General features: G+C 43.4%; 1 protein-coding gene across 1 annotated transcript in view; it reads right to left on the reverse strand.

Annotated features, from left to right (window-relative positions):
* Positions 1-26,751, reverse strand: part of drp2 (dystrophin related protein 2) — a 353,984-nt gene that overhangs the window by 162,967 nt on the left and 164,266 nt on the right. The window contains exons 7-10 of the mRNA XM_060926712.1: positions 23,871-23,931; positions 9,214-9,275; positions 8,914-8,988; positions 3,811-4,012 (exon numbers count right to left, since the gene is read on the reverse strand). Coding sequence (XP_060782695.1) covers positions 3,811-4,012; positions 8,914-8,988; positions 9,214-9,275; positions 23,871-23,931 — 400 coding nt within the window. The remainder of the gene's footprint in view (positions 1-3,810; positions 4,013-8,913; positions 8,989-9,213; positions 9,276-23,870; positions 23,932-26,751) is intronic.

Genomic DNA, 26,751 nt, shown 5'->3' on the forward strand with positions numbered 1-26,751 from the left:
TTGAAAGACTACCAGCCGCCACTGCCATTGTCTCCCACGGTAGCAGTCAAGCCAGCACTTCCTCTGTAATGCCCTCATTCTCGGGCCCACTGGTGACTTTATCCACCTTAAGACCCAATTTTCACAAATCCTTCACTGCTTGTATCACAGACACTGTTGTACTGTACATGACTGAGCCCGTTTTGAAGTAGACTCGCATTCTGGTTAAGGGCATATGGAATCATATTCCATTCTGCTTCAAGGCCTTCTTGATGGGTACATATTCCTTCCTCCTCTTCTGCACAGCCTCTGCATAATCATGGTCAAAGTACAGACACTTGTTTTGAAAGTGAGGCTCCTTCTTCCAGGCAGTGTGAAGTACTGTATCTTCTCCTTAACTGAAAACTTGAGGAAACGGCCCACCATAGCACATGATGGTGCGTTTGCAGATGGTTTCGGTGCCAGGGCGTGATATGCGCACTCTATCCCCAGGTCACTGCCCCAGTCCAGGTTGAGGTCATCTCCAAGTTCCAACTTTATCATATTCACAACAAATGTAACTGCAGAAGTGCCCTCAGCATCCTCCAGGATACTATAAATCCGTATATTGTTGCATCTAGAACGTCCTTCCATCTCAGTCACTTTATCTTGTAGCGCTCGTTGGTTTTCAAGCAGCTGGGTGAAAGCACGTTTGATGCCAATATCCCATTGCTCCGTGTTGGCCATGTTTTTCTCCACATCTCCAATGCGCTTCGCTAATCCTTCCATCTGGCCTGTCATGTCTTGTATCTTCCTGTGTATTTCTGTTGTGAATTCATCCATTTGTTTTTTAAATGTCCTCTCTAAAGCTTATACAAAACTCCAACAGACCACTTTTCAACTCAGCTTGACGCATCACCATCCCTGTAGTCATGATCTCACCACATCACAGATTAAGCCCAGGCTCTCATTTTCTCCACGTCCACCTTCTTGCAGCAGGACTCCACCGACCCCGGCTTCCTTCTCCATTTCTCGTTTCACATTATTTTGTCTTTCCTCCTTTATTTTTGTCCCCACTCATTATTATGTCTGTTTACAGTGGTGCTTGAAAGTTTGTGAACCCTTTAGAATTTTCTACATTTCTGCATAAATATGACCTAAAACATCAGATTTTCACACAGGTCCTAAAAGTAAATGAAGAGACACCAGTAAAACAAATGAGAGAAAAAATATTATACTTGGTCATTTATTTATTGAGGAAAATGATCCAATATTACATATCTGTGAGTGGCAAAAGTATTTGCTTTCAGTATCTGGTGTGACCCCCTTATGCAGCAATAACTGCAACTAAACGTTTCCGGTAACTGGTGATCAGTCCTGCACACTGGCTTGGAGGAATTTTAGCCCATTCCTCCGTACAGAACAGCTTCAACTCTGGGATGTTGGTGGGTTTCCTCACATGAACTGCTCGCTTCAGGTCCTTCCACAGCATTTCAATTGGATTAGGGTCAGGACTTTGAATTGGCCATTCCAAAACATTAACTTTATTCTTCTTTAACCATTCTTTGGTAGAATGACTTGCGTGCTTAGGGTCGTTGTCTTGCTGCATGACCCACCTTCTCTTGAGATTGAGTCAGGACAGATGTCCTGACATTTTCCTTTAGAATTCACTGGTATAATTCAAAATTCATTGTTCCATCAATGACGGCAAGCCGTCCTGGCCCAGATGCAGCAAAACAGGCCCAAAACATGATACTACCACCACCATGTTTCACAGATGCAATAAGGTTCTTATGCTGGAATGCAGTGTTTTCCTTTCTCCAAACATAACGCTTCTCATTTAAACCAAAAAAATTCTATTTTGGTCTCATCCATCCACAAAACATTTTTCCAATAACCTTCTGGCTTGATCTTTAGAAAACTGCAGACTAGCAGCAATGTTCTTTTTGGAGAGCAGTGGTTTCTCCTTGCAACCTTGCCATACACACCATTGTTGTTCAGTGCTCTCCTGATGGTGGACTGATGGACATTAGCCAATGTGAGAGAGGCCTTCAGTTGTTTAGAAGTTACCCTGGGGTCCTTTGTGACCTCGCCGACTATTACACGCCTTGCTCTTGGAGTGATCTTTGTTGGTCAACCCCTCCTGGGGAGGGTAACAATGGTCTTGAATTTCCTCCATTTGTACACAATCTGACTGTGGATTAGTGGAGTCCAAACACTCTAGAGATGGTTTTGTAACCTTTTCCAGCCTGATGAGCATCAACTACGCTTTTTCTGAGGTCCTCAGAAATTTCCTTTGTTCGTGCCATGATACACTTCCACAAACATGTATTGTGAAGATCAGACTTTTCTTTAAATAAAACTTGGTGCCCACTCACACCTGATTGTTATCCCACTGATTGAAAACACCTGACTAATTTCACATTAAAATTAACTGCTAATCCTAGAGTTTCACATATTTTGCCACTCACAGATATGTAATATTGAATTGTTTTCCTCAATAAATAAATGACCAAGTACAATATTTTGTCTCATTTGTTTAACTGAGTTCTCTTTATCTACTTTTAGGACTTGTGTGAAAATCTGATGTTTTAGGTTATATTTATGCAGAAATATAGAAAATTCTAAAGGGTTCACAAACTTTCAAGCACCACTGTATATCAATTTGTTTGAAAAAGACTCAGATTAAATAGGGAGTTTTAGCGCCGATACCGGGGCTCTGTATTTATGCCATCATACTAGCTAATGCACCACCGGAAGCCCCAATGCAGTTGTGTTTTTCAACACTGTCTGAAGTCTCTGACAGCAGTTGAGCTGGATTGGCTGGGCACACCCTTTTGAGGATGATGTTGGGCTCTTTCATCATGTTATAGCATGTCTAGCAGTTGGCTGTGCCTTGTGACACTCAATCCTTTGTAAGCAAGGTGTGAACAGCATGTGCAGGCTGCTTGAGTTCTTCCACTCCAACCTTGGCAAACAATGTCTTTATGAACCTTGCTTTATGCACAGAGTTATCATCAGCCCTGTGCTTTGTCTTTCATTGAATGCATCAAAATCAGAAACAAACCCAATATAATTTATTTTTAAATAACATTCTCTGTCTAGAGAATCAACATTATTGTTAAAAGGTGTTACTGGTTGTGTGGCCACTCAAGTTCATGACTCACGAACAATCAGTAAATGACTAATCCCAAGGCGTTACTGTAGCCCAGTAAATGAACAAATGCAGTGAAATGGAATAACTCTTGGGGACCAAGACAGATTCAGAAAGGACTGAATGCCTCTATATGAATCACTCAATTTAAAAAAACAACAACAAAAAAACCACACACACCCATTCCTATGCCTCCAGCTCATTCACAGCCTGTATTTATCACAAAACGAACTAAGCAATTACTGTAATATATGTACAGAGAGAAAGCAGAATTCCCAGCCATTAGCAGCAGGTAGTTATGAACTACTAAACAAATTCATGATGGATAGGGAGAAATAAATATACACCTGAGAGTCTGATTAGGTTTTATTTTAATGTGAACTTACCATTCTCAATCAAGAGTTTAGGCAGGGAGATCAAATATGACAGCTTTTGACTATTCCGCATACTTTGATTGGCTTCCTGCCTATTTTGCTCTCTCTTTTCCTTTGCCATGATCTGTTTCATGTCATAGAGAATGCATAGCTCTAATAAACATTGCATTAAATCAGAGTATTGAGATACAGGAGCCCTATCTTGAGACAAATGCAAAAGATGGAGTGGGTATGACTGGAAGACAATTGAGAGTCAGTGTATCATGAGGTCAAAGTATCTCAAGAAATAGCAATGTGGAAGGGCTGTGCGTAATGGGATAGTACCTGTCATAGACATTGAGCAACCAGTTGAGGAACATGTCCACGCAGAGTGGGATATTGATGAGTACCGACTGCTCCTCCTCCAGTCTCTCATACAGCGCAGTGACGACATGAATCACCTCCACCACATCCATCATGTATTCACTATGCTGCAGGTCCTGCTCTCTGAATACTTCAGCTACGCTGGTCAGTTTCAGCAGGTCTACTACACACACATACACCAAACATAAAACCTACTCATATTTTGCACCTTGAAAGAGTCCCGAGTGGTGATTATGTGCATTCAATGCAAGCTAATTCAATTTTTCTGTCCTAAAAATAATTTTCCTTGGCAACTCCACAGAGGTCCATGGACTTAAGGTTGTCCAGTAAGGTCATGTCTAATTGGAGTAGATAATGAGATGATATATTGTGAGAGTAGCTGGAAGGCTTTCAGCCAATACAAGACAAAAGTAGGTCTTGCAGCCTCTCTCTTCACAGCATGGTAGTACAGACTTACTACAGCACTCAGTTAATTTACTCTCCTGATGACAAGGACCATCAGAGAGCAAAGTAAAAAAAGTGTTGGAAAAGAAAGAGAACAGGAGAAAATGAGAATGAGCAAGCAAGGGCCACAGAGAGAGAGAAAAGGAATGAGAGTAGGTGGAAGAGACAAAGAAAAATGACAGTGTGTACTTAAGAAGTGGTGCATAAGTATGTACTATTATTAACTTCAGAAAGGGGTCAAGGGAGGGGAATTAGGCAACAGTGAAAGAGACTGTTCTGTTATGCTCTACGATACTGTGCTATAATGGGTCCATGTGTGGCACTAGTAATGCGCGGATCGACCCATAACCTGCGGATCCGCGGGTTGACCCATGAGTCGGGCGGATTTGGGTATTAATTTTTCTAAATAGTGCGGGTGCGGGCAGGACGGGTCAGAAATAGCGAAAATTTCTCTCATACATTTCTCAGTTGGGAATTTTATGAGATATAGGTGCAATAAACATTTTGCATTATAGATGTTCTAAATCGCATGCAACAATCTATGACTGTTACAAGTGAAGACCTGCAGTATCTTGCACTCAAAGCTCTCACACGTACTGTTCTCAGTCTGGATAAACGGAGGTATTAGATGTCTATCTTGGGTTTCCTTCTCACATTTTATTCTGTATTCTGTAATATTTTTTCCTTTTGAAACGGAGATATAAATTATGTAGCCTACTGGGGTAGTTTCCCTGGAATGGGAAGACATGCTGGATCTTATAGAGCCAGATGAAGTACAGCGTTATATGCAGTCACACTTCAGCCTTGATGAATGTAATGAAGACGTCCTTGGCTTTTGGGAGGCTCATTGTCACGATTTCCCTCTAATGTCGATGCTGGCAAGAGCGGTGCTTTGCGTTCCTGCAACCAGCGCTTCGAGCGAGCGTGCGTTCAGTTCGGCAGGTCGTGTGTTGGAAGTGTGCCGAAATAGGCTAAACCCAGGGACGGTGGATGCCATTCTCTTTCTCCATAGCGCTTCCAAACAGTTGTCATAAATAGCCTACAATCGGCCAGTATTTTTTTTTTTCAGTTTTGTAGTTTTCAATTTGTAGGATAACCTAGTTTGGCGAAATACCACGGTTATTAAATGGGCAAAATTGCATGAAAAGACCTACAAAAGTTAAATTTGTCAGATCTGATGTTTAAATCATTTGAGTCAGTTACTGTTGAAAACTAGTGTTTTGCGATACAAGGGATCTTGTGTCTGTGTGCGCAAGAGAGCAATGTCTTTCATCCAATGTTTCACAATCCTTCAATAAAGAATGGTGTAAAATCCATCTTTCGGTTTCTTTGCTGCTGTTTGATACACAATTAATGTTTCCCTAAAAACATGAATTCAGCGCATACCCTTATCGTTTGGATTAGTGTTACAAATTAATACCCCCCCCGCCCTTTCCCCCTCGGGTCGGGTCGGATTTGGGTCACAATCCGAACATATTTTTGCGGGTTGGGCGGGGCGGGTTGGAAGTCCGCACAGGTCGGGTTGGGGCAGGTGTTAAAAAAAGCCGACCCGCGCATCACTAGTGGCACGATCAGCTTTACACCTGAGAAAGTCTCGGCATGTGATAAACCTCAGCCTGCCAGTCCTGACAATGAATCAGGTATTTCATTCATTTCTTATCTAAGCTAATTAAGAACCCCCTGTTTAATTGCACTAATAGCCCCCAAGCATAACTACGGCATCACTTGTTTATTGCAATACATTATGGGGGATAGCCAGGGTCAGTAGTTGAGTGATATGACGAATGTTGGATTAATTTTACGTGACAGCGATGTGAGAAGAGTGATTTTGCCATGCTCTGTCATGGAAGGCAATGAAATTGGTGATTTCAAGAGGTGGGTAACATGTCGAGGGTTTACAGCAGGAAAATCAGAATCCAAATCAAGCTTGGTGAGAAGGTAAGAGTCTAGACCAAGTCTACCACACTGTACATCAAATCTCAGAATATCTTATTTCGGAGGACGTACAGTATATTGGATCATGAAGCAATCTTAGACTTAAGTGTAAATTTGTTTCTTTTAAGCTCCAGATATTTCTTACCATTTTCTAAGAAGCTTTGTTCTGATGAAATCTTAGCCTTGTACTTAATCTTGATCCAGCACAATGAAAGTTACAGATACAGCAAGGGAAACCATTATGAAAAATCAACTGTTGACTTAAGTCTAAGTTTGCTTTGTGATCCCGGGCCCAGAATAACAGCATCAAAACATTATAAATGAGTGATTAGTTAAATAAAACTTGATATCAGGAAACATTACCAAAAAATACACCCTTTGGAAACCTGCTGATCTGCTGTGTCATGTTCAGTATAAATGCATTTTCTTCAATAAATGCTGCTAGTGAGGTACAGTGAACATTATACATACCCGAAAGGGAACCCTTCGTGGTTTGGGAGTTTTATCTGTCCGGCAGGCTTGTTCGGCTGCCAAACGGCAAAGGCCGAAGAATGCTTCTTTGTTTTACAAGCTTTGGAATATCGCTAGTTTCAGACAATGAACAGTGTCGAGTGTTATAATCTTCTATAACTGAAGGCCATTCTGCAGACCATGGAAATATTGCTGGGTCAAAGTTTAAGTGCATCTTTTTCCCACCAGAGAAATGTAAGCTACAACCATGACCATTTCGATTCAGTTTGAAGGTTTTTGTTGCTGATTAAACTTATCCATTTCTTTCTTCTCTTCGTCTCGACTGGCAGCTGATAAAAGCTCAAATTAGGTGTTCGCTTAGTTGTGAAGACACAGTAAGGCACACAACAATTTACTTTAGGCATGGTTAAAACTGGTTAGACAGAACAATGCAGTGTTTAACAAAGGCAAAAGTAAACAATACAGCGGAGCCGACCCTGGATATAGCCCATAATGCATTGTGGTAAACAAGCGATGATGTACAGTGGTGCTTGTAAGTTTGTGAACCCTTTAGAATTTTCTATATTTCTGCATAAATATGACCTAAAACATTATCAGATTTTCACACAAGTCCTAGAAGTAGATAAAGAGAACCCAGTTAAACAAACGAGACAAAAATATTATACTTGGTCATTTATTTATTGAGGAAAATGATCCAATATTATATATCTGTGAGTGGCAAAAATATGTGAACCTTTGCTTTCAGTATCTGGTGTGACCCCCGTGTGCAGCAATAACTGCAACTAAACATTTCCGGTAACTGTTGATCAGTCTTGCACACCGGCCTGGAGGAATTTTAGCTCATTCCTCCATACAGAACAGCTTCAACTCTGGGATGTTGGTGGTTTCCTCACATGAACTGCTTACTTCAGGTCCTTCCACAACATTTCGATTGGATTAAGGTCAGGACTTTGACTTGGCCATTCCAAAAAATTAACTTTATTCTTCTTTAACCATTCTTTGGTAGAACGACTTGTGTGCTTAGGGTCGTTGTCTTGCTGCATGACCCACCTTCTCTTGAGATTCAGTTCATGGACAGATGTCCTGACATTTTTCTTTAGAATTCACTGGTATAATTCAAAATTCATTGTTCCATCAATGATGGCAAGCCGTCCTGGCCCAGATGCAGCAAAACAGGCCCAAACCATGATACTACCACCACCATGTTTCACAGATGGGATAAGGTTCTTATGCTGGAATGCAGTGTTTTCCTTTCTCCAAACATAACGCTTCTCATTTAAACCAAAAACTTCTATTTTGACCTCATCCATCCACAAAACATTTTTCCAATAGCCTTCTGGCTTGTCCACATGATCTTTAGCAAACTACAGACAAGCAGCAATGTTCTTTTTGGAGAGCAGTGTCTTTCTCCTTGCAACCCTGCCATGCACACCATTGCTGTTCAGTGTTCTCCTGATGGTGGACTCATGAACATTAGCCAATGTGAGAGAGACCTTCAATTGCTTAGAAGTTACTCTGGGGTCCTTTGTGACCTCACCGACTATTACACATCTTGCTCTTGGAGTCATCTTTGTTGGTCGACCACTCCTGGGGAGGATGACAATGGTCTTGAATTTTCTCCATTTGTACAGAATTTGACTGTGGATTGGTGGAGTCCAAACTCTTTAGAGATGGTTTTATAACCTTTTCCAGCCCGATGAGCATTAACAATGCTTTTTCTGAGATCCTCAGAAATCTCCTTTGTTTGTGCCATGATACACTTCCACAAAAGTGTTGTGAAGATCAGACTTTGATAGATCCCCATTCTTTAAATAAAACAGGGTGCCCACTCACACCTGATTGTCATCCCATTGATTTGATTTAAAACACCTGACTCTAATTTCACCTTCAAATTAACTGCTAATCCTAGAGGTTCACATATTTTGCCACTCACAGATATGTAATATTGAATCGTTTTCCTCAATAAATAAATGACCAAGTACAATATTTTGTCTCATTTGTTTAACTGGGTTCTCTTGATCTACTTTTAGGACTTGTGTGAAAATCTGATGTTTTAGGTCATATTTATGCAGAAATATAGAAAATTCTAAAGGGTTCACAAACTTTCAAGCACCACTGTAGTTATGGGTTAGGTCTATTATTAATATAAATTAAGAAGCATGAACTTCACTGAGAGAGAAAGGGCAAGAAAAAAGTTTCACCATGCAGACGCACATCTTAGGGCTTTCTGTACTCGCCGTAGCTTCATGGCCGTACGGTATGCTGAGAATTTGATGTTGTTCAGGTCCGCTTTAAGAGAAGTAAAGCACAGGTAAAAGAAAAAAAAAATTATTAGGATTATAAGAACTGTCTAAACATACTGGTTAAGAACCCCTGTCCTGCTCAAAAATATAAAATGATGTAGATGGCCTTCTGGCGTGCTTGGCCTTCACTGTGCCAGTTCAGATTACCATACACAGAACATGCCTTTTACTATATTTCTTAAAAGGTGTTGGACATATTTAGTTGTCTTACCTAGTGCTTGATACAACTCTGTCATCTTTGGATGGTCCCAACAGGTTGTCTGTGCCTGGTGGCTAGAGCAGATGACACAAAAAGGCAGGCAAATGCAACAAGGCAAAGGAAAGAATCATCAGTGCTAAAGAAAGCAACTGGGCTTGCTTGAAATCCTTGAAGATGTTTCACCTCTCATCCAAAAGCCTTCTTCAGTTCTGTCTGACAAGTGGGGTGTTCCAGGTATTTATCCTCAAGTGGACCAAAAGCAAATGTAAGGAGAGTCATTGAGGTCACATGGGTTGTTGACCCTCTCAGTCATCCTGTAGATTGTTAGGGTCACTGGAGGCCAGGTGTGAATGGTGTTAGAAGCCTAGAGGGTCGTTAGGGTGATCTGGGAGTCATTGGCTCTCTCTACCATTATGTGAGTCATTGAAGTCAGCTGAGTCTTGGTGTGGATGTGTATTCAGTTTTCTGGGAAGTGTGCCAAGGACTGCATTGTACCGTAGGTGGCTGATAAGTGGTGTCTCAGACCACCTCCTCCCAACGTTTTAAAAGTCGTGCTAGTCAGTGGAAGAGCAGTGTGGTTTGGAGTGGGGGTGAATCAGGGACAATGCCCTGAATTTTACTAGGGAACCAGGAACATTACTATTTCAACAGTCAATATCGTAAAAATAAGCAATCTATTAGCTTAATGTATTAGCTTAAGGAAACCTTACTGCCCAACGTTTTAAAAGTCATGCTAGTCAGTGGACTGGCTAGTGCACATGACTCTCAGTCCACAAGCAGTGTGGTTTGGAGTGGGGGTGAGGGTAAGGTTAACAGACTTTTGAGATGATAATCGGGGACAATGCCCTGAATTTTACTAGGGAACCAGGGACATTACTATTTCAACAGTCAATATCGTTAAAATAAGCAATCTATTAGCTTAATGTATTAGCTTAAAAAAATCAGTGACTAGCATTTACTAGGTGAGAGTTGGGTGTGCTAGCCAGTGTTGTGAAACTATGGGTCTAGTTCACTGGTGAGCAGTGAGTACATGTCACTGCTCTTTCATGATTATAGTCAAATAGTTTCTCTGCTTAGCTTATGCGTGCTGTGATCTTTTGGGGGCAGTGTGATTGACAGAGTTAGCAAGATAGCTACACAAGTTGGCTTGAATTAGCTAATTGTGTCCCTCATATGCCCCTGCAGAAGTAAACACAAGGATGACAATGGAGTGTATGCCTAATAATTTAAGGCTCGCATTAACAACCAAAGTAATAGAGTAATAAAGGGCTTTTTGGTATAAGCCCCGCCCCCAATTGCATGGCCACACCCCCAACCATGGCTGGAACCCCACCCCCAGGCCTTAAACTCATCCTATTATGTTAACAAACACAAAAATAAGTATGATATATAGACTTTGGTGAACATAAAGTGAAGAATGTCAAAATGTCAGAATTTAGGCTATGACTGCAGCACATCCAACAATAAAGGGCCAATATCCGGAATTGCCCAAGGGATATCACCGGGCACCCTCTCTTATCTTAATGAGTAGACCTTGGACAACAACAAACAGCAAAAAAAAAAAAACTTTAACCGACGAAGCCAGGTTCAGCCAAATTTGGGCCTTTGGCTCCCGGACTATGATGTGTTTTTGCTCCTTCTCTTTTCTCTGTACCGCTGTAGGAATGTTCCGAGCTCTGTGATGTAAGGCTCTAATGATCCCCAAATTGTGCTCCAGTGGGTGGTGAGGAGTCAAACAGTAGGTACTAGTCTGTGTGGGGGGGTTTCCAGTAGATCTTGATGCTAAGGCTTCCGTCTTGTTCAATATGCATGCTGCAGTCCAAAAAGGCTACGTTGTTTCCACTGACATCCCCCCCAATGAACTTGATGTTGATATTCACTGCATGGATGTGCTCTGTAAAGGCTTCCACCTCATGGGTTTTGATTTTTACCCAGGTGTCATCCACATACCTGAACCAGTGGCTGGGAGCAACTCCTGAAAAAGTGGTCAAGGCTTTGTTTTTCACAGCATCAAATTATGTACATTACATTGTCCTTGACCACTGTTTTTGTTGTCATTCCCTCATGACCCTCTAAGCTGCCAACACCGTTCACACCTAGCCTCTAGTGACCCTAACAACCTACAGGATGATTGAGAGGGTTGACAACCCATGTGACCTCAGTGTCTCTCCTTAAGGTTGCTTTTGGTCCACTAGAGGATAAATACCTGGAACTTCCCACAAAGTCAGACAGAACTAAAGAAGCCTTTTGGATGAGAGGTGAAACATCTTCAAGGATTTCAAGCAAGTCCAGTTACCTTCTTTAGTACCTACGGTTTATAGTGACCTGGATGACTGAGAACCTTCACAGACAAAGGAAGAAATCAGTACAGACATTGAGAGTTTAAATCCTAATGATGTCACAGCCATCCATTGTTGGGATTTCAGGAGACCTAATTGGCCATATTCCCTGGGTTGGAGGGATGGTATTCTCTCATGTCAACTAGAGTGACACTAGTCAATTGTGGCCACCTGTGAGCTCATGCAAATAGTAGATAGCAGTTAGTGCTGACAAGTGTGTCAAGCTGCCCCGTGACATAGCATGAGCAACAGTTTGCAAAAGATGTTGTTGGCTTCACATGACTTGGAGGAAGCATGTGATAGCTTTCACCTTCCCAGTTGTTGGCCATTACATAATGGGGCCAGTCAGCTAATGGGTGGCAAAAAAAATAAAATTGTGGAAAATGTAAAAATAAGAAAAATAATCAAATAAAGTAAAAATAAGGATGTGAAAAATAAAAGGACAGCAAGGTCAAAACAAGAGCAGAGATGTTGGAGTAGTTTCACGTGTTCACACATGTACAAAGCACAAACTAATCTGTGCATGTGATGCTCAGGTGGTTCAACAAAACATGCAGCTTGTGTCCTACTCAAATAAACCACCAACAGCTTTCTAACTACAGCCTCCATTACAAAGCAAATTCACAATTTTTAGAATAAACAGCATAGCCAAACCACTTTTCCTGTATCACTGTGCCTGCTAGCATGGCAATAATATATAGATTTAGGCACTGCCTAAAAGTGGAGCTCCCATCTGTTTCTGGGTTGAAGAATTTTCTTATATCATAGCCAGCCTCTTTCGTTATTTCTTTACCGGCTAACACTGGCCACTAGATGGTGTGTAGGACTGGTAATTACTAACACTGGCCACTAGGTGGTGTGTATGACTGGCAATTACCAACACTGGCCACTAGGCAGTGTGCATGACTAGCAATTACCAACACTGGCCACTAGGCGGTGTGTCTCATCTCATTATCTCTAGCCACTTTATCCTGTTCTACAGGGTTGCAGGCAAGCTATAGCGTATAGCCTATCCCAGCTGACTACAGGCAAAAGGCGGGGTACACCCTAGACAAGTCATCACAGGGCTGACACATAGACACAGACAACCATTCACACTCACATTTCACACCTACGGTCAATTTAGAGTCACCAGTTAACCTAACCTGCATGTCTTTGGACTGTGGGGGAAACCGGAGCACCCAGAGGAAACCCACACGGACACGGGGAGAACATGCAAACTCCGCACAGAAAGGCCCTCACCGGCCACGGGGCTCGAACCTGGACCTTCTTGCTGTGAGGCGACAGCGCTAACCACTACACCACCGTGCCGCCTAGGTGGTGTGTATGACTGGTAATTACTAACACTGGTATGGTGGAAGGCACGCACAGGACCGAAACCATCAGAAAACAACTTGATGGGTTTCTTTATGTACCAACACTATTCCTATGAGGCTCCGCTCGCACAGGCTGAGCTCCGCTATAATGGGCAGGGTTCCTGCTGGCGCTTGTCACACTTGTCACTGATGAACATAATCCATCAGTGACGAAGAGAAAATTACCAGCAGTCGTCACGGTGACGAATGTGTGTCATTATCATGTCATCTTTTATAGAAATCCCTCCGTTTGCTGAAATCCAACCCCAGTGAAGAGAATTTGGGAAGCCAGAGTGTAAACAATGAGCGCATGCTTGTGACCAATAAAAATCGACGGCACATAATGACCACAAAAGTGCCAAACTTTTGACCAAATCACAGTGCGTCTTAATCGGCCTGGAGTGGTGATGTAATCATCTCTGCATGAACCAAACAATGGCGTAGTCTAAACTGGGGATTTATTTATTCATTTATTTTTTGAGCGCGCTTCTTCAAACACTGAAGATGATTTAAGGGCCAAAACAGGCACAGGGGAGGCACATGAAATACACATCGGACAGGGGTCGGTTAAATAAAATATAAAATTAGGTACTACCTAATAGCGGAGCTTCCATTCAAATGAAAACTAGAAAAGCACTCAGAGCGCAGACCTCCGCCAAGAATCCTTTTTAAAAAAAATCTGGGATCCAGAAGGCGATCCGGATCACCGCCAAAATTTAATGGATTGTTACTTGTGCCCAGTCACACCTCTGGAAAAAATTTCAGAGCAATCCGTTCATAACTTTTTCTGTAATGTTGCTAACAGACAAACAAACAAACAAACCAACGCTACCGAAAACATAACCTCCTTGGCGGAGGTAACAAACATGTAACAGATTATGTACTTTGATGTGTTTCAATTTTATCACGAGAAGATAAATTTCTCCAAACGCACATGTATATTATTCGTTTTATTACTATAAACTACAGCAGTGTTTCTCAATCTATGGGCCGTGGACCGGTACCGGTCCGTGAGAAGATTACCGTCGGTCCGCAAGCCTGCCTCTGCGCTAGTAGTCAGTATTATAATTTCAAACTAGTGGTCACTGTCAATCAGATTATGTAGAAGAGCGATTGGCTGGCTCTGCTCGCAGTGCTTTTGTCACTGTGTGCCACGTAGCGCAAGTCCCGCCCCCCATTCTAGAAATGTTAAGCGTTCTCTCCCACGCGAGGTTGCACACTTGCACTTATTCATTCATTCTGTCCCAAGACCAGTCATTCGCGCGCACACACTTTATGAGAGCAATATCATGGCATGTTCAAAGCAAGCTACTCTTGACTTTCTTTGGAAAGCGCTCATCTGACAGTGCAGATACACAACATGAGCCAGAGGCAAAAAAAATAAATCGCCCATTCACTCACAATTACGACCCTTCATACATACAATTCGGCTTTATTTCAAGTGATTGGTTTCGGGGGACAACTATCTGTTATCTGCCAAACCATGCTAAGCAACGAAGTTATGAAGCCATCCAAATTACGCCGGCATTTGGAAACTAAACATTCGCATCTCAAGGATAAATCAGAGGATTTTTTCAGAAGAAAACGTGATGAATTGGCCACTCAAACTAAAGTGTTGAAAAATAATTTGACCGAGAATGAAAAGCTAACAAAGGCATCATACATGATTTCACACCACATTTCCAAATGTCAGGCACCGTTCACAATTGGGGAGAAGCTAATTATGCCTTCGATTGTTACTGCTTGTAGTGAGGTGTTGGGTCCGGCTGCTGCAGCCAAAGTAAAAGAGATTCCTCTGTCAAATGACATGGGCTGTCGTCGAATTGATGATATGGCGGCAGACATCGAAATGCAAATTTTAGAAAGGGCGAAGTTATCCGACTGGTTAGCCATTCAATTGGATGAGATCACGGATCTCTCTAACTTGGCTATGCTTCTGGTCTACATCAAATATGCTCATGAGGGCTGGCTTCATGGGGATTTTTTGTTTTGTAAGGTGCTTCCAGGGACCACAACCGCTGGAGAAATATTCCATATGCTTGATGGGTACATCTCTGGGCATGGGTTGATATGGGGGCGTTGCATCGGTGTCTGCACAGATGGGGCAGTGGCTATGACCGGCAGGCACAACGGAGTTGTTGCTCGGGTAAAAGCCGTTTCACCATCAGTGCAGGCAACGCACTGTGTTATTCATCCAGAAGTACTTGCCTCTAAACGCCTGTCCACAGAGCTTCATGAAGTTTTAAATCAAGTGGTCAAAATAGTGAGCTTCATTAAGGCCAATCCGACAAATTCCCGTCTATTTACAGCTCTGTGTGATGAGATGGGTGCAGATCATGTTCATCTGCTCTTGCACTCTGAGATTCGTTGGCTGTCACAGGGTAAAGTGGTGAACAGAGTGTACGAGTTGAGACATGAGGTTGAGGCATTCTTGACAAACAGTCCAATCTTGCCGATCACCTGCGAGGTCTTTGCTTATAAAGGTAGCTTATCTTTCTGACATCCTGGACCATTTCAATATGCTAAACCTGTCGATCCAAGGCCAAGCGTGTGACATTTTTCAAGCCAATGATAAAATCATGGCTTTCAAAAAGAAGCTCTCAGTCTGGACCAACAGAGTTAATAAAGGTGTGTTTGACATGTTCAGCTGTCTGTCGTCTCTGGCTGATGGTGTGGATTTGGGGCAGGTGCCGGCAGTGATCGCGCAACACCTTACCGAAACACTGTGTCATTTTGATTCATACTTCCCCTCAAAATCCCATCTCACGGAGAAGCAATGAGTAAGAGATCCGTTCACCAACCAGGAAACGAACGCTTTGCCACCTGTGGTACAGGATAAACTTCTGGAGCTTTCGTGCGATGCTGGTCTGCAGTTGAGATTTGATCGACATTCTCTGTCTGAATTCTGGCTGTCATGCTGCGATGAATATCCCCAGCTGAGTGAGATGGCAGTGAAAACACTGATGCCTTTCCATTCAACATACCTCTGCGAGACCGCATTTTCACATTTGACAGCCACAAAGACAAAATACCGAAACAGGCTCAACTCAGAAAACACGCTCCGAGTGGCCTTCACTGCAACAAATTATATCTTAGCAAGTGAAAATATCTTGAAAATAGTTGAAACGATCTAGCATTTCCTATTAGAAGAATACAAGACACCAATTCTGAGATTATTAAACCTAGTTCTAGATTGCAACCAACTTATTCTAAGAAGTCTTAAGTAAAAATATCTGTCCATGCAGCAAGATAATTTCATTAGTATTAAGTAATTTTCTCCTCAAATTCAATTTTCAATTTTTTGCAGTGTTGTCACCCTGTCTTCCTCGTTTCGACCTATTAGTGGCGAGAAAGCAGGCACATCCTTCGCATTAGAATGCTGACTTTTCTTTTACCAAATCTCTGTAGGTGACTGGGCCTGTCTTACTTACTTACTTAGGCCCTTCGCTCCCGGTGGAGCATAGGCCATCTACGACTCTTTGCCAGCACACTCTATTCTGGGCTGTCCTTGCTGCTCCTGTCCAGGTGGTGCCTTTTTGCTTCAGCTCAGCCTCAGTGTCTCTCCTCCAGCTGTTGCGAGGCCGGCCTCTCTTCCTCTTCCCCTGCGGGTTCCAGGCCAGGACTTGGCGTGTGATGCTGGATGCCGGCTTACGGAGGGTGTGTCCTATCCAGCGCCACTTCCTCTTCAGAATTTGCTTGGCCACAGGTTCTTGTCCTGCTCGTTCCCACAGCTCTTCATTTGGGATCATCTCCGGCCATCTGATGTTGTAGATGCGCCTCAGACATGCGTTGATAAATGTCTGGATCTTCCGCAGCATTGTCTTTGTCTTCCTCCATGTTTCGCATCCATACAGCAGGACTGACTTCACGTTGGAATTGAATATACGCAGTTTGGTTCGTGTGCTGATCTTTTTGGAGGCCCAGATGTTTTTGAGCATGACAAAGACTGCCCTTGCCTTGCCGATCCTGGCTGTGACATCTCTGTCCGTGCCCCCCTGTCGGTCAATGGCACTTCCAAGGTAGAAGAAGAAATCCACCTCCCTGATGGACTCTCCCCCGACTGTAATTGGTGTGCAGGCAGTGGAGTTGATCTTCATCAGCTCCGTTTTCTTTCTGCTGATCTTGAGCCCTGTCCCAGCCGATACGGTCTCCAGTTGGGTGGTCTTGTCCTGCATCTGGCTGTGGTTGTGTGCCAGGAGCGCCAGGTCGTCGGCGAAGTCATCTAGCTGCGTCCAGGGTGTCCACTGTATACCGTTGTTCCTGCCTATTGTGGTGGTCTTCATGATCCAATTGATAACCAGGAGGAAGAGGAATGGTGACAGCAGACACCCCTGCCGGACTCCGGTCTTCACCTCGAAGCTTTCGGACAGCTGGCCGGCATGGGCGATCCTGCAGCTCATGTCTTCGTACGAGCACTGGATGAGGGAGATGATCTTGTCAGGGACTCCGTAGTGCCATAGCAGCTTCCACACTGTCTCCCTGTCTACGCTGTCAAAAGCCTTCTCATAGTCTATGAAATTGATGTAAAGGGTGGAGTTCCACTCAAGCGACTGCTCCACTATGATGCGTAGGCTGGCGATCTGATCTGCGCATGACCTGTTTCTGCGGAAGCCTGCCTGCTGATCTCGGAGCTTGGGGTCAACTGCCTCCCTCATCCTCTCCAATAGGATTCTGTTGAGCACTTTGCCTGGCACTGACAGGAGCATGATCCCTCGATAGTTGTTGCAGTCCCTGAGGTCTCCTTTTTTGGGCAGCTTGATCATGATCCCTTCTTTCCACTGAGCTGGCACTTCCTCTTTCTCCCAGATCTTGCTGAAGAGGCTGTGCAGCACACTGGTCGTGGTTTCAATGTCTGCCTTTATGGCCTCTGCTGGTATCCCGTCCGGCCCGGCCGCTTTCCCGTTCCTCAGTGTCATGATGGCTTTCTTGATCTCTGCTTTTGTGGGCTGATCGCAGCTGATTGGTAATTCTCTCTCCGGAGGTGGGATGTCGGGTAATAATTCAGGGGCAGGGCGGTTCAGCAGCTCTCTGAAGTGTTCTGCCCATCGCTTCATCTGTTCATCTACAGTCGTCAGTGGTTTTCCGTCTTTGTCCTTCACTGGCTTGTCCGTCTGCTGGAACTTGCCTGCCAGCTTCTTGGTGGTCAGGTACAAGTCTTTAAGGTTACCCTGTCTGGCTGCTTCCTCCGCTTGGCTTGCCAGGTTATCGATGAAGTCCCTTTTGTCTTTCCTGATGCTCCTCTTTACTTCTCTGTCTGCTGCTGTGTATTCTGCCTGTGCTTTTGATTTAGCTGCTCTTGTCCGGCTTGTGTTCAGTGCAGTTTTCCTCTCTTTCCTTGTCTCCAACCTCTGGATGGTATCAGTGGAGACCCATTCCTTGTGCTGGGCCTTCTTCTTACCCAAGACTTCTTCACACGTATCCCACCAGAGTTTCTTGCTCTCCTCCCACTGTGTCTCAAGGTCTGTCTCACTGTCATCTATCAGCCCCTGTAGTAGCTGGAACCTGTTGGAAAGGCTGATCTGGAATGCTGTTTGTGTGTCTTTGTTCCTGAGCAGACCCACGTTGTATCTTGTCCGTGTGTTATTGTTGGCATTGGTGTATTTCTTGAGCTGGAGTCTCACTGCTGTCACAACCAGGTGGTGATCTGATGACACGTCAGCTCCTCTCAGCACCCTCACATCCCGCCATGACCTCCTGAACTTCCGGCTGATGCAAATATGATCGATCTGGTTCTCCATTCTTTGGTCTGGAGATCTCCATGTGGCTTTGTGGATGCGCTTGTGTGGAAAGATACTTCCTCCAATCACCAGTTGGTTCAGTGCGCACAGGTCCGCAAAGCGCTCACCATTTTTGTTCATCTGTCCCAGTCCCTGTTTCCCCATGATGTCCTCGTAGCCAGTGTTATCTGACCCAATCTTGGTGTTGAAGTCTCCCATCAGTATGGTCATGTCCTTGGCTCCTCCTCTGTCTATCACTGCCTGCAGTTGCTGGTAGAATTCCTTCTTCCTTTCTTCTTCTGCATCGTTGGTGGGAGCATAGCACTGGATGATATTCAGCCTGATGTCCTTCTTCTTGGTGGTAAACTTGGCTGTGATGATGCGGGAGTTGACAGGTTCCCAGCCAATGAGTGCTCACTGTGCCTCTGGTGCCAACATCAGGGCCACGCCCTCAGTGTGGGGGGCTCCATCCTCTGTGTGTCCCGAGTACAACAGCTGCTCTCCTGATGACAGTCTTAGCTGTCCTGTCTGTAGCCACCTTGTCTCGCTCAATCCGAGAACTCCAATCCTATAGTTCTTCATCTCTCTCGCTACTTGGATGGTTCTTCCCACTTCATACATTGTCCTGATGTTCCATGTAGCTATTCTTGTTGGTGTCCTGGATGTCAGAAGGGGAGTCGGCCTCACAGCTTCCTTTCGGCTTTCACTGCATTGCGTCATGTGTCTCCCAGATGGAGACCCTTCCTCTCCCAGGTGAGTGATTAGGTTTGTTGTCGTCGATGCTTCTGTAACTTGGTCTTTTTACAGGTAGAGGTGTTAACCCTACGCAAACCCAATTAGCCTCTGGGTGAGGTGGTCCACATTTGTCTAACCTCTATCCTTTGACCTGTCCAGCATGGGTGGCCCTACCAGGAGCATACACTCCCGCTGGCATAGCTCTCCGGATCATTGAGGTACTCAAGCCATCACACCATGACAAGGGGTGGACCATGCGATGGAACTGGGCCTGTCATTTGAGGTTAAAAGTCAGCACGTAGCCTATGTTCAGTTCTCCCTTCTTCATACTGGGACTGTAATCAGTCAGCATTAGGACTACAATGGGTCTTTAGGTTTCTCGGTTTGAGGTCCCATGTTTCTGGTAGACCTTTTTATAAGTGTGTGCATGTTATTGAGGCACTGTTTGGCAGTGCTTCAAGTTCAAAGGTGTAGTTTAAAAAAAAAAAATCTTGGTTTAATGGTTCTTATGCAAATGGTAATAATAGGTTAATAATAATAATAATAATAATAATAATAATAATAATAATGTCAAATTATTGGGCCTGCATATCAGTATATTTCAGAAATCAGAAAGCTTTTTTTTATTTCTTTTTCTATTTTTTTTCTGTGTGTTTGTTTTCTGTGTGTTTTGTCCACCGGTTGTGGTGTAGCTCTGAACCCAGTTTTGGGCGTCGGTTCCCTCCAGGCCTTGGTTCGCCGTGGGTGATGTCTGCGCTCCCAGCTGTGGACTGCAGTGAGCTCGTTGCTCATTTTACATCGTGGTTGTCCAGCGCTCTGTGTTTTAACGCTTGGCGTGATGTTCCGAGCGATGTTGCTCGGTGGTGTCGCGGTGGCTTTGCAGGCGGTTTGGGACACACCAGCGCTCTGCGTGGTGGAGCTTCTCTGCTTGCTTTGTGGATCCACGGCGTGGTGTTCGAGTGATGTTGCTGGCGGCATCACTGGAGATGTGGGACTTGTTTTCGTGCGCCTTTTGGTGGGACTGTGGCTGCTACACCACGGGAATTACATCCTGACCCCTACTTGGTGGACTTTTTACTTTTTATTTATTTTCTTATTTATTTATTTCCTTGTCTATAATTGTAAAAGCGTCCTTGGGTTTTTTGAAAGGCGCTACATAAATTTAACTTATTATTATTACAGGGATGAGAATGAAAAATATTTAAAAAGTCTGAAAAAAACCAGGGTGGGGCCCATGGCCCAGGGGGGCAGGGCCCAGGGGTTCCAGGGGCTAATGATTTTTGGCTATTTATTTATTTATTTATTTTCTTTATTATTAGACAGGGAGATTATTATTAGACAGGGAGATTATTAGACAGGGAGATTATTATTAGACAGGGAGATTATTAGACAGGGAGATTATTATTAGACAGGGAGATTATTATTATTAGACAGGGAGATTATTATTATTAGATAGGGAGATTATTATTAGACAGGGAGATTATTATTATTAGATAGGGAGATTATTAGACAGGGATATTATTATTATTAGATAGGGAGATTCTTTTGTGTAATCTGAGTTGAAGTGGGTTTTGTACTTTGGTTTTTTGGGGCGCACGCGCGATCTCTCTGCCATGCCGATCCTGTAGGCTGCACTGACTCAGCTGAAAACTCCGGTCCTCGAGAAAAGAAATAAAAGCCCGCCCACACTGAAAGCTGATTGGCTTATTTTGCTGAGTAACCCAATCAGGATGCTCTTTGTCTGGCATGCACTACATGAACAAGCACACAGGTAGTGTTGCCACATTGGGCGGTTTTAAGTGCATTTTGGCAGGTTTGGAACATATTTTGGGATGGAAAACGTTAGCAGTATCTGGCAACACTGCACACAGTCTCCCTCGCGCGTGCACATTCTAAGATGTGTGATGCAGACCTTAAATGTTGCGCGCGCATGCTCAAAAACGATCATTTTGGTCTGAAAAAGTCAGAAATCCGCCGATCGGCGGAAAATTCTCATCCCTGTTATTATTATAGCTGTTCAAAGCCCCATAAAGTTGCCCGACATGATTGAAGCGGTGGGCAGAGCTGTCAGCACTCAGACTGTGGCTATTCAGAACTTGAACCGCAACATGGATAACATCATGGAGAAGCTTTCGGATTTGCAATGGAAATTGGATCGTTTTGGAGACCAAAATGGACAAAGTGGACATACGGAGTAGGCGTGCAAAGGAATGCGTCTGCTCACCAAGACCAAACAAATTCCAATCTTATCTATTTCAGCTCTCTTCGCCAGCACTGGCCTTGGCCAAGGCCGTTGCTGGGACAACAATTCCCCTGGAGAACACTGTTGTTAGACTCTCTCGTATTTCCTCCCCCCCTCTTCCCGCGATCGCTGCTTCACCCCCAGTGTGACAGGCGGGTGCGTGACCAGCGCCATTATGGCTGCAGCAGCAGGCGGGTGCGTGACCAGCGCCATTATGGCTGCAGCAGCGGATGGCTGCTTGCTGCTCTGGGTTACCTTTACCTCCTCCCCAACCCCCCTTTTTTTTACCCCCCCACCCCTGATCACCCCCCCCTCAAGTCCCGAGTTTTCATGTTGTAAAGTGTACTTGTGTTATTTTTGTGCTTATGTGCTGAGGTTTTTTAATGTTCCCACACTGTACTCCTCACAGGAGCATAATGTGGGGGTTGCTTTTTTCTCCTCCTCTCTCCTCATGTTACTACTATGTTTCCTTTTCTTTTATCCCTGTCCTCCTGTCCTGTCCCCCCTCTGTAAGGACAGGTTGATGGTCAATTTCACTGGCACAGTGATAAAGGGTTCATTCATCATTCGTTCATATTTATGTAATTTGGCAATAATCTCAAAGCCAAAGCACGTCTGTTAGTTGCCCTTGTTTAATAATAGTTTAGGCCTAAGCAGCAATAATAATACTAATAATAATAATAATAATAATAATAGGCCTACTACTACTACTACTACTACTAATAATAATAATAATAATAGCATATCTTTGGACAGTTACTGGCCATTTGGCAATTTTCTACAATTCTGCCAATGCACTCCTGTTAGGTCTTATTTAGCCAAAATATTGTTATGCTGGTATAAGCCTGCTACTTGTAACAAGTACTATGAACAAAAATAAATAAATAAAAATAAACTATGTATGTAGGCACACACAGTGTGTGTGTGTGTGTGTGTGTGTGTGTGTGTGTGTGTGTGTGTGTGTGTGTGTAGGCGGGGGGGGGTCAGGGGGGCACACAGAGGTGTAGGCCTATGCAGGGCCTTGCAGCACCAAGGCCTAACATTACTGGGACCCAGAGCAAAGAAGTTTGAGAAACCCTGAATTACAGTGTGCTTTAGGGATTTATAGCAAAATGTTTTGAAAACAAAAGATACACAATTCATGAAACCACTAACTGGATTCAGGTCAACTTGTCAGATCCTGAAGGATTTTGCAGTGATTTCAAAATCAACATCGCTATTTAGAATTAAATTCCTACAACTCATTTCTATTAATTCATTTTTTACACATTTTTTCTCCTTCAGCTTGTTGCTTTTCTTGTGAAAGATTTCTTCTCCTTTCTCTAGCTCTTTCACGGCTTCTTTCCTTTTATTCCTGTCAAAATTCTCTCTTCCCGGTTTTGACTTCATCTTTCTCTCCTTGGCTAACTTGTTCTGACATCTTTTTAAAGTTTGTAAAAATGATTATTATTTTGTTCGCTGTTTGAGTTGTTCTCGGTGGAAAAACCCGATAAATATGAAATTATCTGTAGACAAAAATAAAGTTATGTAGGCGCGCTTGCGCTTCTAGTTCCTGCCAAAATCAAACAACCCATCAGAATCGCGAGGGGCACGGATGGACGGACACGGCTGGGATCCCTGTGTGTCCATGAAAAATCAACTCAAAGGGTTACCATATTTTCTTAAATATGGAGCTCTGCTAAAATAAAGAAAATTAATTAATAATGAGGACAAATAAAAGCACTAGGTAGCCCAGAGTGGACAGTTCGTCAGGCACTGTGGGGCCTTTTGCTTGTGCATCGTTAGCTGAGAAGAGCTAGATCTGATCAGCTAGAAATAAATTCCATCTCTATTTTCCACCACAAGCTGCAAGGCATTACTTGCCACAGATATAGACTGTGATGGGTTTGGTAAATAAAAAAAAAAACACACGTGTTGAAGGATCCCAATTGTGAACACAGGACACAAAAGTTACCCAAAACTTCTCAGCCACTGGGGGGTATCAATAACCCAAACAGAGCAGAGGCGCCACGTGTCTTCCCCTAAAACAGGCTACTAGTGAGATGTCACCATTCAGGCTTGATTGACTAATATCTACAGAAAAACAATTGTGCTGTGAAACAGCAGACTGACAAAAGCCAAATGTGGTCTAAATAGTATTCATACCAAAGCACAATAATCTTCACCAGAGAACAGTAATTGTGCTTTCATGAATCTCACTCCTTTCTCTCTTTTTACTTGATAACCTGATCTCACAGCTGCCACTGCATGTTGACTGCAGATGGCTCCCGGCTGAACTTACTTGATGTAGTATGGCACTTTGTTTGGAGATATAGCACGCTCCCAAGGTATCTGCACTGAGCCTGAAGAGAGAGAGGCAGAGAGGACAAGAAAGACAGACAATGTCATACCTGAAAAGCTATTTACAAAATTCCAAAAATGGCACAGGTTGAATTCCTCTAGGTGTACAACTGTAATGCAAAAAAAAAAAAAACCTGAGGTGTTTAGAATACATAAGCATGATCTAACAATTAATACACCTGTAAAAGAACTATTAAGCAATAAAGAGGTCCTAACACTGGGATTCAAAGTTTAGCTGTGCCATAAAGTTGACATACACATAGACTAAAGACATTTCAAATACAGTTTTTCCCAAATCCAGACAGTTCATGTTACCATACATTTCTTATGTAAAGTCAATTATATCAGGCAGCAGAGACAGCTGTGAGTGAAGGTTAAAATGCTTTATTTTAACTAACAGACAGTTCCAAAAACACAAAGCAAAAACATGATCAAAAAGACAGGCAGAGTTCAACCTTTTGACAGTCTTCATGTACAGTACTACTGGTTTTTGTGGTCTATGTAAATGATAGATGGGTGAAGGAGCCCCTCCTACCAGTCTACAAGGCCAACTTTACAGAAACCACCTCCGTGTTACCAATGTCATAGTTGCACTTTGCAGGTGACATTTTTTGGAGAAGAATGCCACAGGATGGAGCTTAGGTTTCTTTCCAACGTCTGGGACAGGACTGCCACCACTCCTGTCTCAGTTGCATCCGTCTGAATTATAAAATGATTTGAAGGGGTCAGGATATTTCCAGATGGGGCAGTAGTAAATGCCTCTTTGAACTGGGCAAATGTGTGTTCAGCGGCTGTATTCCACTGGAGTTTCTTCAACCCTTTCTTGAGGAGAGGTGTGAAATGAATTGCAATTGAACTGAAGTCCCAGATGAATCTTGTGTTTAAAAAAAACAAAAAAACAAAAACAAAACCCTCACCAATCCCATTTGCCAAATGCTCATATTCAGAGGGAATTTCCACTGTGGAACAGGGTTCAGGGCTTTCAACTGAAGGGGAAGCAGCCAATAGTTTAAGTACCTGAAGACAGTGTGTCAGACAATGTTTGAACCAGTGCGTGATTTCCTTCTTGGCCCAGGAGATCTGAGGAATGGGGGTGTGCATCCAGGGAAAGCAAGCATTATCAGAAACTAGGTAGTTATTGTAAAGACATGCAGTTAGGTTAATTTATGGCTCTAAATTAACCATAGGTGTGAAAGTGAATGGTTGTTTGTCTCTGTGTCAGCCCTGCAATAACCTGGTGACTTGTCCAGGGTGTACCCCGCCTCTTGCCCATAGTCATCTGGGATAGGCTCCAGCTTGCCTGCGACCCTGTAGAACAGGATAAGCAGCTACAGATAACGGATGGAAGTATTTATCGTGATCTGGAAGGGTTCTTAATGTAGGGTGCTGACGAAGCATGAGGAGTCTGAAGCAGTGGGTGACTAACCGTCCTCCAAAAGAGATAAAGGCCCAATCCCACCACCCCAGCCCTACCCCTCCATTTTGTGCACTCTTCTGTTGTGCAGAGTTTCCCGTTTCTTTCATGGATCAAAGGGTAATGTTCACATAGCCCTCCAGATGGCCATTGAAACTAAGTGTTTTCAGATGCAGGTTCCAAATGGAGTAACAGAAGAAAATTCCCAGAATGATTTTAAAATGCAACATAGCTAACATGCACTTCTTTCGTTGCACCAGCAGCCATGTTGCATTTTACACTGCCTCAGTTCACAAATCATTCTGGGAATTTTTTACAGAGGAATCTCGATCAGCACCAAGGCCAGAATATATGAGAGTGGAGTCATTAGAATCCTCCTCTATGGCTGTGCTACGTGGGCACTTAAGCAACACCAACTGCGCCACCTCGATTCTTTTCACCACAACTGTCTCCGTAGAATGCTGAAGGTTCGGCTTCTCGATTTCATTCCAAACCGTGAGATCAGGGAGAAAACTGGCTGCCGTAGTATGGAAACGATCATTCGTCTTCGCTTCTTCGGCGATGTCGCAAGAATGCTGGATGACCGAATTCCAAGACGCCTGTTGGACTGGGTCCCCACCTGTGGATGCAGATCTTCTGGTCGCCCGAGGCTAAACATGCATAGACTGTTAACCGACGAGCTACAACATCATCTTGGAGAAAGTTGCGGCCTGGCCGACGGAGTGAAGTGCGCTGCTGATCGAGTCGGCAGGCGCCGCCTCCTGTGGTCCGTCGCCATGCGAGATACCTGCGAGCAGGCAGATTCGCTTAGCGAATATATATATATAGTGTGTGTGTGTATATATATATATATATATATATATATATATATATATATACATACACACACACATACTAGTGCATCTCAAAAATTTAGAATATTGTGAAAAAGTTCAATATTTTCCATCAGTTATTTAAGAAAAAGTGAAAATGTTATATATTATAGACTCATTACACAAACTAAAATGTTTCAAGCATTTTTCTATTTTAATTTTAATCAGTATAGCAGACAGTACAAAAAAACATCTCAAAATATTAGAATATTTCATTCTGAATTTGAGTAAAACAGTATGAACACAGTGCATCTCTTGGTCTAGTTCAGTACACACAACCACAATCATGGGGAAGACTGCTGACTTGACTGTTGTCCAGAAGATGATCACTGATGCCCTCCACAAGGAGGGTAAGCCACAAAAGGTCATTGCTGAAAAGGGTGGCTGGAAAAGGTGCACAAGCAACAGGGATGGCCGCAGTCTTGAGAGGATTGTCAAGAAAAGTTGATTCAAGAACTTGGGAGAGCTTCACAAGGAGTGGACTGAGGCTGGTGTCAGTGTATCAAGACCCATCACGAACAGACATCTTCAAGAAA

Source organism: Neoarius graeffei, chromosome 8 (assembly GCF_027579695.1).
Source record: "Neoarius graeffei isolate fNeoGra1 chromosome 8, fNeoGra1.pri, whole genome shotgun sequence".
In the NCBI taxonomy this organism is placed as follows: Eukaryota; Metazoa; Chordata; class Actinopteri; order Siluriformes; family Ariidae; genus Neoarius; species Neoarius graeffei.